Consider the following 12,739-nt stretch of genomic DNA (forward strand, 5'->3'; position numbering starts at 1 on the left):
GTTATAAGTTTGAAGTCTGTTATGTAATATGTGACTATGTACTAAAATATTCAAACATTTTATAGTAATCGTAAATCTTTAACATCAGAAATATTAAGTTTTTTGTTTAACTGACTCAATTGGCGAGTTGTGAAATTGTGTGTATAATAAATAATTTAAGTGAAATGACTGCAGCAAAGTTGCATTTAGTCTGAAGAAATTTCTGGGGTATGTTTGATGACAAAGTGCAAAGTGGTTGTGATCAAATAGACACCACAAAACACAGGTATGGCAGCTGAAAAGTCGTGTATGCTTGAGCAGAAGAGTGTGTATGCCGTCTCACCAGGATCCCGGGACAGACTGTGCTCTGGGTTGCTTCTGTCCTCTGAGATGCTCGCTTTGCGTGGTGTGACTTGTGTGTCTCTGCATGGCTCCCCAGCAGCCACACTCTCCACCAGTTCCTTATTGCTGCTACTGCGACTGAGGAGTCTTGAGGGGCCTGAACTTTGAGGCTTCTCACTCCGCTCGCGACCACAGCTGCCTCGGCTGAGAAAGACACAAACAGAAAAAAATGCTGAGCTGTTTTTTAATAAGATAATAAACAAGACAAACAAGACAGTGGAAACCACAATTATGGTCGATTGCTGTAAATATATAAAAAAAAAAAGTGCCAAGAGGTTAAATGGCCTGTATGTGTGCCAGCTGGCTGAGGATGGAGTCATAAAGTGGACAATAGTTGTCCTAGAAACCCTGGTAAGAATAGTAAATCAAACGACCTAACAGCTCAATCCAGTCAGCTGCTGGCAAAGAGTCAACTAATAAAAGCCTAAATGTCAGGAGGAACGCCTCCACTGTCTGCTAGCTACAATTAAAATTACAGTCTATTAAAAATATATTACTTGGCACATAGCCGCATGTTAGCAATCCCACTACCCATATGGTGTACTGTGCTCTTGATGCTTAATTCTAAAGCCACTGTGGGGTAGTTATTGTCAGGTACAATGAAATGAAGTCTTGTTACTGGAACTGGACATGCATTAATAAATGACATGACATGACAAAAGATGCAGAAAATACTGAAAAATTTCAGTTCTTGTTAAACTAATATTTTATTTGATGGCAAGACAGAGATTTCAGTCACAATAAGTTGACCTTCACTTCCTCAAAACAGAAGCTGATGGCAAGTCAAAAGCCACGTTTGGACTTTCCAGAGGCACAAAAGCAGCGTGGTTAACTCAAAGTTAAACGAAGGATGCTTTCTAAAATGTCTGAGTCTTGGTACATCTGTTCCTGCTAAACAAACTGCTGGAAAGTAAGAATATTCTACAATATTTTGCTTGTTTTATTTTGTTTTATTGTGTGCAGTGGAAAACCAGAACAATTATGTGAGAAAATTAGTCAGCTATCAACAGTTTAACAAATATAACAGCAGCAAAATATCTAATGGTGTTTTACATAACACAATTGTTTAACTTGTGAGTTTAGTGTGTGTTATTACCTTGCTAGAGGGCGTCTAGTGTCTGGGTCTGGGGTTTGGGCTGTGGAAACTGTGGATGACTGTAGAGCAGAGTAGCGGTTCAGACTACTGCTACCCGAGTTGGACTCTGCAAAAACCCACACGAAAAAGGATAAATCGGAGCATAAACACAAAACATTTCTGTACCCATGTGTCTTTAAAATAGGTAGATATTCACCAGAATTGCTAGCTTTGGCTCCTCCACTGCTGCCCTTCACCCAGCTAAGCTGAGCCCTGGGTCCCAGCTGGATCTTATCATCAAACTGGGACTGAAAGAGAAACGAAAAATGGATTAACAGATGAATCACAGATTAACGTCTGTGCTTAGGTAGTGAAGTTCCATTCATTGAATCACAAGGTCAATTCGTTAAACAGAAATCCTACTAGTACAAACACCAAACATTAAATCAAAAATCTGTTATTCACAAATAAATATAACCCTCCCACTCTCATTTATATAAATAGATATGACCAATGACTACTATGATAGTCTTAAGCATAAAGCCACAGGAACACTGCACTTTCTGCAGGCCAATTTTTTTTAGACACCTACTGATAAACTTTGGGGCAACTAGATACAGGATAAAATATCAAATTTGTACATGTACAGGGTGTACTGTATGAGAGAGCAAAGTAACCATATACTGTATATAGAAAAGTTATCAGTGTTTTCTTTTGTATTTTCTGAAAGAGGCCTCCTGTCAGTTACTCGTCCTCACTGGATATGAATTCGCTGAACATGCACCAAACTAGAAATTTGGGGAATAGCGGCATGCAAAACTTTGACGCACTGAACTTGCATTTCTGGCCTGCACCACACATATGTGTTGAATAAGTGCCAATGAAATGAAAAGTGTAATGTGACTGCAGCTTGGTTTAGCACTGCCACCTTTATTTATTTAAAAAGAGGAACTAATCAGCAGACTCAGTTTTGACTGACTGATGTTGCATGTGGCATATATGTATGAATAAACAATTTCTATCATAGCATACTAATCAGTGTCTACTCATGCTTTCAACACATAACATGCAGTATTTGGCTTCTGCCGTTTTACTTTGAGAAGGGCTGGATTGGCCGATTATAATTAGAAATCTCTGGGAGTAAGTCCTCAGCAGCTTGTAGTAAAACCAATATGGCTATAAACTTTATGCCTTGGTTTTAATTTCTAATTTAATACTGACTATAATAAGACTATTTCTTGTGTCTGTGGCTTCACTTCTTCACATCGCACCACCATATTGCATTTTATTTCCTTACTTAATCACCCATGTTATGTATTTTTAGCTGTGCGGAAGAACAAATGAAATATTTCACAGCACTGCTCTGAACTGGTGCTGTGTACATAAGACAAGTGGGTACACAATAAACAGACCTTGGAGATCTTGGGGATCTTAGTGGGATCTATGGTCCTGCTGTTTTTGGTCATTGGTACAGTGCTCCACGTCTCTTCTCTCAGACCACGCGGTTCCCGCGGTTCTGTAAACACCATAATGACATTTTGCTATTGCTTTATAGCCTCATTCATACACACAATAGAATCCGGCATGCCTGCTGTTTTTATTGTTTTATCTTTCCCTCGTGAAGTCTGTGGAAGGCTAAAGTATAGACAAAAGAGGCACAAGTACTAATTCTGTATTCTTGTTTCTCATTTCATCAAAAGACAACCAGGGGATGTATAAATAAGCATCATATAGAACTATCTAATGCTAGTTTCACTCTAACAATGTAGAAATATTTTTCAATCAGGCTTCAGTTATTAAACTAATTCAAAATTTAACAGTGGTCAATTAAAAAAATATAGTAAATAAATAATAAAAGAAATTAATTATAAGTTTAATTAACAGTATTTCTTTATTTATGAACTAAAGCCATGCAACATAAGCCTGTCCTTAAACAATTTGACTACAAAGTAATGTCAATGCTGACCTGGCCTCCTTTTATCCTTGGACAATAGCTGCTGGTGGACCTTCCTCTGCTCCTCCTGTTCCTCGATCCTGGCCTCTTTATGGATCTGCTCAATAGTCTTGGGGCCCTGATCAGCCCTGCGCGACACCCAATTATGCTATGAAAGTAAAGAGATACAAGCGATTTAGTAACATCCATTAACACGAATTACACCTACATTTAAAAAGCACACATTAATAAAGACACACCAATCTCAGGTCGATCACGTCCTGAAGCATGAAGCGGATTCTGGATGATGTCTTGCGCTCTTTGACGATTTTCTCCATCTGGTTAAAATACTGGTCCATGCGAGGCTATTCAAGGACACAGAGCAGAGGCTAATCAAAAACAACAGTGACTGGGCGTACTTCAATCTTTTCACTCACACACCCAGCAGACTCTGCCACAATTACAACACACAAACAAAAAGCCACAAACCATTCACTGCTTTGTACTATATCAGATTTTCTGTCATTGTAATACAGAACATTGTTTTGCTGCTGAGGAATTATTTTTCTTAGAAGTTACATTCTTTTAAATATTGAACATATCTTGTAAATAAAATATAAAAAAAACCCTAAACAACAATGCTCCATACATAATGACTACTGACATACTAACATGTTACCCCCACCCATGTTTTCTTAGGGAAAAGGGTTATCTTAGGGATGCGTTTAGTATTCAGTGTTGTCAAACTCAGCACTTAGTTAATCCTAGCCATGTTAATCACCTGCGTATATGATCATACCATAAAGACTCTGATTCAGCCCAGAGGTATCAAACTCAAGCCCTGAAGGACACACAACCCTGCAGCCTTTCATGTACTCAGTCTTTCAAATAGTCCAAATTCATTACTGTGTAAAATTAGCTATCGGAGTAGAACAGACGATTTAAATATGCTTAACTAAATATTTTCGTCTACTTCACAAGATTTGGACATGTAACATGTATGAGTATTTATAAAACTTTTTTTTATATACATAAATTCATATTCAAATACAGTTCTTAGCTCTCCTGTTCCAGAATAAACCTTAATTTGCCATGTTAAGCAACATTTTTGGTCCCGAAGACTCCCCGCTGGCAAAAAAACTTACTGACTGTTAGAAAGTTGTAGCTGAGTTACCTTGGCCTTCTCAAAGTCCAGGTCTTTGCCAATGGTAGTGAGAAGCCTGCAGAGGCACTCAATGCTCTCATCATCATGGTTCTTTAGCAGCTTCACCACACAGTCATGCATGATGGCCTCGGTCAGCATGCGCAGCTTAAACAGCTCACCAATGAACTTTATGTTGCCAGTGGAGCGACGTCTGGCTTTGTCCTTCGCCTCCTCCAGCTCCTCCTGCAATCGCTCCTTCTCGCTAGTCTGAGACAGGAAGTTACAAAAGCATTTTAGCAACATCTCTAAATGCTACCCTACTCTGATAAGCACATATTACTATTTCCACTGCATCATGGAATGACATAAAAAAAAAAAAGAAACAGGAAGTCTGATTTTATTAGATTGTATATGTGGCTACAATCCTGTCAGGATACAATACCTACAGAAAATAACTTAAATTGACCAGGTGTAAACAAAGCAAGAGGTTATCAATTACTCTTGAAGAACATGTTCCACACAGAGCTGACAAGTTCAGCAACAGCGACAAGTGAAAAGCCAAAAAAAAAAAGCTTGAAGGGAAGTAGCAGGGCTCACTGGAGGTTCCACCAGGCATACATAGCTAGACAGATCACATCAACACAACCAGTTACAGCATAGTAATGATGTAGACACATACTGATGCTGCAGAGTCAAGCTCCTTTTGCTTCTTCTCAAACACGGCATCGTCCATTTTGTCCCGCTCAAATTCTTTTTGACAACGATTCAGCAGTAACTTCCGGAAATTAACAGTAGTGCCAGGTTTATCTGCCATTGGCACCTTCAGCTGCAGGTACATCAAAACACAATTAAGAACATTCACTCTAAATTCCAGACAAAATGCATACATAAATAACTGAAGGAATAATACTGCATGTGATGTAGAACGTACTGTAGCCAGGCAGTGGCACATGTTGGCATACGCTACAGAGAAACTGGGCTCGTCGATGGCTTTCTCGAACACCAGGTCGATGACGCCTTTAAGTCTCTCCTCCGTGTTTATGGTGAGGTCCGTCACCTGCTTCATCAGTTGTGTGAACATCTGGGGAGTTAGTTTATTCAGGATGCTGCGTACCCTCCGGAAAAGCTCCTGCAACAGAGAAGTAAAAACAAACTTAGCTGAAATGAAACGAAACGTTTACAGGCGAAACAAAGCCCTCGCTCCATAGAAGTCATAACAAACCATGAACCTTTAAAGTCCTGAAAAAAAAACATATTTGAATGGTAGCTTTCAATTCAATGTGAGCAAGCTTTCAGTTCAAGAGAAATAAAACACTTCAGAATGACTGGATTGTTAGATTCAAGTTAGTGCATTGCATGTGTATACCTGGGTTCTTTGAGCTTCCACGTCCTCGCTTAGTGTTTCTCTTTTCATTCCAGGCTTCCAAGCATTCACAGACTTTTGCAGCTGCACCTCATCATTTACAGAAACATTCATTATGATCTTGCGAGGCTGGGGCCGCCAGACAGGCAAGCTGAGGAGCTAACAATTAGGTGCAGAAAGTGAGAACACAAGTTTAGGCTTTGAGTAACAAACAGTATGTTTATATTTATTATATTATATTTACAGTAATATTTATAGTAACAAACATCATGTAGTACACATGAGCTGAGTAAGTGTGTGTGTGTGTGTGTGTGTGTGTGTGTGTGTGTGTGTGTGTGTTTATTGGAGATAAATGTGCGTGCTCCATCACTCACTGGTGCTCCTCGCCCTCCTAGTAACTGCCTGCTAAAGTCTGCAAACGCTGGGGTGAAGTCAGGCCCTCTGGAAAGCACCCGTGGGTCTATTGGCCGTATAGGTAACTTAGTTTGATTAATCTGAAATGAAATAAAATAGAATGGAATGGAATACAGTGTTCTTACCAGCAGGGGGCACAGTAAGCGCCCACAACACAGAAATAAAGACAAAATAAAAGTCAGATCTCCTGCATTTCACACCATGAATCTAAACATTATACCTCATCACAGGACACCTAACAGCTATTTGAAATGAATGCACACATTCACGGACACTGTTTCGGATCACCAAAACATCAATCTAAATGTTTAACAACACATTGTTATGATTCATGACAGCAGCAACTTCGGATGGAGCTGCCACACATTTAATGTAGAAACACAAGTGAAACCGAAATATTAAGTTTCCAGCAGGTGACAGAAGGAACCTAAATTGATACTTCACTATTATTCCAAACAGCCACTGCAGTGCACAAACTCATTACAGAGTAAACAAGCATGTTAAATCATACATTAAACATAAGCAGTACGTTTATTTTTGCTCCTGCGTTAACATCTCGGCCAAGCGTGACGTGACCTTAATGCAATTTTAATGGAAACAGGATGTCCGAGGGTTCTGAACCGAGTGTGCCCAATGAAGATGGACATGAACGTCAGTTCATTCACTGCAGGCTCATTTTTTTAGCCTGCAGGAAACGAGGGACCTTGTACATTGCGACAATGAATACAAGCAATACAAGCACATTTTTCCCTTAAAATCTTAGACAAAAATAAGTAAATTACAAAGTAAACTATGACTACAGTTAACATGCTACCACATGAACTATTGTGCCTTATGTAAGCTAGTTTCAGGACTGGGACTGCAACTGCCTAATCAACTTTTTACTCAAATTGAGCTTGAGGAAACATCAAAAAAGCTACACCTAAGCAAGTTAGTTATGGGGAAGGAGAAAAAAAATAAAACAGCTAAAGAATGTCTAATATGAGCTGGAAATGACAGATTCAGTTGAGATGTTGATGGATGTCATGCACCCACCTTATCCAGAACGACATCTGTGATTTGGGGTAAACCTTCTGGCTTCTGCACACATGCTGGCATGAACTGGAAGCCCAGCAGGAAATCCCGGTTATACTGTCTTTTCCCATTGTTTTGAATGAGCACTGAAACATAGAGACAGCAAAACTGCAGTGAGACAGAGAAATTACAATGAACAGTTCTCAATTCTTGAAGGAACTTAACCAAGAACTGAGATTATTTGGTAATGTGTTTGCCTCATAGTTACCTTCCTGTACAGCTGTTGAAGACCCTGTAGAGCCGGTTCCCTCTTCCGATGAGTCCATGTTATCAACGTGCTCAGTTTCCAACAAGTGTCCATCTCCATTTTTCAATGGTTCTGTTTCTGTCTCTCCATTCTCCTCTGGACAGCAAGCTGGAGCTGGAGACAAGCCATTTCTGATCTCTGAAACTGATCTACAAACGTCTTCTCCAGCTGAGCTATCAGTGATGGACTCCTCCTAAATGATTAAGGAAAAGAAAAGCTTAAAAATGGATGACTGAAAACTCTCACTGGACTTAAGTAGTCAGTCAGCTTGTTTTCATGATTAGCTGCTTACTATTGGCTGTAGAAAATGCAATTCGTTACTGTACTTAAGTAGTTTTTTTTCCGCATATCTGTACTTTACTCAAATATTTCCGTTTGAGGAGACTTTTGCTTTCACTTCACTACATTTCAAAGTCAAATATCTTTTTACTCAACATTTTGTTCGTACATAGTCGTTCCTTTTTATTTGAGCGGATAAAAATTTAACTGGTCAAATCACAGCACTATTTGTACCTTTTTTTATTTTATTTTTTAAGTCGTTGAAAAGGTGGTTTTGGGCTCATGATAATTTTAATAGATATTAAATCAGTGTTTAACTCAATATCATTCTATTAATAGATTGGTGTTCTAAGAGTAACAGTCTTTTCACATAAACTGAGTTGTTAAAAAGTGCTAGGATTTATTATGGCTATAATGTCATTTCTATCACAAGCACATTTGGAGTGTATTCAAGTGATGGTTTAAAAGAAGCACTTTTACTGAAAGAATATTTTACCTTGCTGCATCTCTACTTTTACTCAACTACATGCTTTATGTACTTTGTCCACTACTGGTTGTGCCATTTGCATTCTTTTTCTCAGAATAGCAATAAGAATGGAAGGGAGCAGACTGGGTGAAACGGGATAATATAGCACAACAATATATACACTTTATAAATTACCCCTGATGTGCACATTTAGTTCTGTAGAAGTTAGACCTCTCATTAATCAGCCTGTAACTGCAGTGATGTGGTCAGAATGGCAGGCTTTTAAATGTGAGGCTTTGCTTTTATTATGATCCTACATTAATGAACATAGCTTATGAATCTAGCTCCAAGTACAGTCAACCCCCGAAAATTTGCGGTTCGGAAAATTTGCGAGCTCTCATTTGGAACCTAACTAACAGCAAGTTGTGGATTATCTTAAAATTTGCGGGAATCCGCAAAGAGACCGAATGTTCAGGAACGTTAGGAATAACATTAAACTGTTTTCACTAACAAATTTCATACAAATTTGTAAAAAACACTTAATAATTCTAAGTAATAAATAAAAGCATTTATGTTTATTTCCTCACATTTTCTGTTGAGTATGCATCGAAAAAGGAACCAACTTGCTTATGAATTCACTAAGGTACAATAGGGACTGCGTTAAAAATTCACAGATTTCTGGAATTTGGGGGTCTTAAAATGTAACCCCTGTGAGTTCCGGGGGACCACTGTAGTGTAGAAGCATCTTGAAAAGGTGGAAAGTACCGTCTGTGTTACTGAAACTGAGTAGATTTTTTTTGTGTAATTCTCTTTTTAATTAGGTTTTTAAAATCTGTAATTTTACTTTTACTCATGTGTTTTGTTTGAACCATTGTACTTCAATACATTTGAAATCACATCCGTTACTGAGTGCAAGAAAAAAAAAAAAATATATATATATATATATATATAAATATAAAACCTGCCCTGGAAACTACTGCGGTAAAATGATAAGATGGAGCTGGACTAGTCAGACAGCAGTGCTGGAGACTCAGCTGAAAGCAAAACACCGTCAAAATCTGCTGCAGCTGAACTTGAAAGAAATGACGTGAACCGTGACCATATTTAAGCGACTGATTTGGCTTCAAGTGCAAGAAAGGCAACAGCTTTATTATGCATTGCAAGCCGTGGTTGCACAGAGACCAAACTAGCAGCTTAGAGAAACTCAAGGTCAGAGGTCAGTTATATAATCCGTAGCATTGCATTAGTAGTTTTCAAGAAAAAAAAAAGAAAAGAAAAGTTTTTACAGTTTAGTAAGAGGATTTGCTTATATTAGCAAAAACGCCTCAGTACATGGCATTGCTAGTGCTGGTTGGCACATGCAACTTACATGCAGCCTACATGCAACTAGTCATTAATAATGCTAATGCTATGGATCTAAATAGGATTAATAGGATCTAAAATTACCACCTGTTTAAATGTAAATAGGGATATGACATGATTTAAAATCACATCAATGATTTTGATAAAGATGTTTAATAAAAGTGGTTGTATAAGGTACTTCTGCCTATTACCCATAGCAGACAGCACCTTCCATTTTGCAGGGGCAGAGCTTTCTATTATGTTTTTATACAAGATTTGTTATTTAGAAATGTATTTTCCTAATTTAATAACATGAAACATAAAAAAATGGGGTGGCATTTTAAAGGTTTGGAACGGATTAATGGCATTTTAAGTATTTTCAATGGGGAAAATTGATTTGATGTGTGAGCAAATTAAACTACGAGCTCGGCCACGAAACGAATTAAACTCGTAGGTCAAAGTACCGCTGTATATATTTTTGTTGAAGTGTTATCTCTTTTTGTCCTCATTGACGTGTTTTTATTCAGAGATTTGCAGTATAATTTGCTGTTGGTGTTGAAGAATGGATTACAGAATCCACAATTAAATGTCAGCTTTAATGGTTGTAATGATGGAAAATGTTTAAAAGTAACGGTAAAAGTAATCTCCAAATGTTGTCATGGTTTACTTAATCATCGCTCTATAATTTGTAAAGGTGCTCATTTAAATATAACTGGTTTGAAATGTACCCCCCCCATTGTCTTTTTTCACAACATACTATGTTCAGCAGAGAAATAAAAACATCTCCTGTATGTCTTTAATGGTACAAAAACACACACCTCACTTTCCTTGTGTGGAGGATCCACAGCTGAATTCTCTTCATTTGGTTCTTCCAAGTCCTTCGGTACAACAGAAGCAGCATGTGCTAAAACAAACAATTTAAAAGTGTTAGCATTTATACTGAATCTGTTCTAAATTAACCTTAAATTAATACTTTTTAAGTTTTAATACTATAAATCCAGAGGTCCCCAACCTTTTTTTGCGTCACGGACCGGTTTAATGTCAGACTATTTTCACGGACCGGCCTTTAGGGTGTGGCGGATAAATACAACAAAATAAAATAATACGACCGGCATAAAAACTGGCATTTTCTAAATATCATAATAAACATCAATCCACTGTGTTGTTTTTTGTTCATTTTGCTGGCTTGGGGGTTTGAATTTAGCGGTAATGTATTATGTGTTATCGGCCGGAGCAGCGCCTTTAAGAAGGTAGTGGATGTATGTGACATGTGACCAAGGGAAGCATCTTCACATGCATCAAGAGTGAGTCATAGACAGATGTTGCAGAGAGAATCCGGTAATTTTCCAAAATTAAACATCGTTCAGAATCAGATAATAAATAAAACGGAAATAATGTAAGTAATGTAGTCTTTGTGCAGCCCGGTATTGACCCACGGACCGGTGCCGGTCCGCAGCCCGCGGGTTGGGGAACCACTGCTCTAATCAACATGGGCATGGACAAATATTGATGCAGTATGTTTATTATTAGTGAAACCAAACACAACATAGAGCATGAAGACAAAATATTCTTGTAAATGTTTAAGTAATTATGGTGTTTTAAATTACGTAAATCATCAAGACACCAGACGGAACTTTTGGCGCGTTTCCACTGGAACGGTTTTAATTAGCGCATTTTGGTGCTCGAGTTGAGACTTGGTGCAGCAGTAAAACAAATGTTTAAACATTATTTATTCATCACTAAAGTATTTTACATATGAGTAAAAAAGGATGTGAATAAAAGGTCTGCTTTTATATTTATTTATATTTTTAATAAAAACGATCGAACAGAACTGCACGATGCATTAACTGCGTGTTAATAAAATGCTGTAAAATAAATTTGCGTTAAAGCGTTCATTTTGACAGTAAAAACAAATAAAACACAGTACTGCAAAAAAGTGACAACTTTTAAAGAAATGGGTCGTACCTGTTTCCGCCATCTTTCTGGAATTGGTCTGATTGTGTGTGTCTAATAATCCCTCAGAGATTTTTGCTGTTTCAGCTTTGAGGTGCACATCATTAGCACCACAGGCCTTGCCTTGTTCCTGTAAGTCACTGCTGGGAGGCTGAAGTATTACAGGCAGGCCAGGGGGTGGTGCTAGAGTAGACATGACGTTTGAAGGTATTAAGGTAGTTGGGCTGATTGAAATTTGTGTCACTGGGACAGGGGACTCAGCCTGGATCGCTTCTCCTGAAACTGGTGCTTCAGTTTGAGCCAAAGTTGAGGACTGAGTGCTGGCCAAGTGAACTTCTTGTACCTGGATCTCTGGCTCAGAACTTGGGGAGGGTGGTGGGGACTCAGATAGCCCATTAACTGCTTTCCCTGGAGAAGGAGAGGAGGCCAGGGGGCTTGAGGAAGCTTCTGGAAGAGTTTCTTCTTCTAGTCTGACTGGGGATTGAGCTACAGCAGTGGAATTTGTAGAAAGCTCTTCTGGTTCACTGGCAACTGTTGAATTGCAGGTGCTCAGAGGAAGAGGGAAACCAGTGGGCATTCCAGGTTTTAAATGAGATGAAGAGTCTGTTATAGGAAGATTTGGGGTTACTTTTCTTTCTGTAATGGACTCTAAAGGTCCAGGAGATGAAGATTTATGGGGAGCAAAATCAACTCTGGGCTTGTCCTCTAATGGAAAAAAGTTATAAACAGATTACAAGCAAACCATAATTTTCATAGTTGCACTTATTTCATCTGACAATCAGTCAATGAACTGCCAGATAATAAAATCACATGCATGCGATTCAGTGTATGAGGAGGAAGGGTGTGTGTTTAGCATACCCAAGGTGGGCTTGTTTTCTGTAGACACAGGACTGAGTCTGTATGGTGGGTCCATGTTGTAGTATAACTGCTCTGGCGTCTGACTGGCACTTCGCTGCTATGGACACACAGTAGAAAATGTTTGGATACAATACATTAGATAAAAAGCTGTAGACTGTAGCACCCAGTCACCTATTTACAAAAAAATAAAATACAATTTATAAAATATGAT

The 12,739-nt window shown here is 38.4% G+C and overlaps 1 protein-coding gene across 5 annotated transcripts in view; it reads right to left on the bottom strand.

Annotated features, from left to right (window-relative positions):
* eif4g3a (eukaryotic translation initiation factor 4 gamma, 3a) overlaps positions 1-12,739 on the bottom strand; it is a 59,100-nt gene that overhangs the window by 7,842 nt on the left and 38,519 nt on the right. For 3 of the 5 annotated variants that reach the window (XM_083533898.1, XM_083533896.1, XM_083533900.1), the window contains exons 10-25: positions 12,529-12,625; positions 11,683-12,375; positions 10,536-10,621; positions 7,593-7,824; positions 7,346-7,470; positions 6,271-6,390; positions 5,900-6,055; positions 5,465-5,662; positions 5,213-5,359; positions 4,564-4,800; positions 3,650-3,754; positions 3,423-3,558; positions 2,869-2,972; positions 1,674-1,764; positions 1,478-1,583; positions 323-525 (exon numbers count right to left, since the gene is read on the bottom strand). In XM_083533898.1, coding sequence (XP_083390024.1) covers positions 323-525; positions 1,478-1,583; positions 1,674-1,764; positions 2,869-2,972; positions 3,423-3,558; positions 3,650-3,754; positions 4,564-4,800; positions 5,213-5,359; positions 5,465-5,662; positions 5,900-6,055; positions 6,271-6,390; positions 7,346-7,470; positions 7,593-7,824; positions 10,536-10,621; positions 11,683-12,375; positions 12,529-12,625 — 2,836 coding nt within the window. The remainder of the gene's footprint in view (positions 1-322; positions 526-1,477; positions 1,584-1,673; positions 1,765-2,868; positions 2,973-3,422; positions 3,559-3,649; positions 3,755-4,563; positions 4,801-5,212; positions 5,360-5,464; positions 5,663-5,899; positions 6,056-6,270; positions 6,391-7,345; positions 7,471-7,592; positions 7,825-10,535; positions 10,622-11,682; positions 12,376-12,528; positions 12,626-12,739) is intronic. The other 2 variants (XM_083533899.1, XM_083533897.1) reach the window with 1 other exon arrangement.

This window comes from Silurus aristotelis (genome assembly GCF_946808225.1).
Source record: "Silurus aristotelis genome assembly, chromosome: 28".
NCBI classification, from domain to species: Eukaryota; Metazoa; Chordata; class Actinopteri; order Siluriformes; family Siluridae; genus Silurus; species Silurus aristotelis.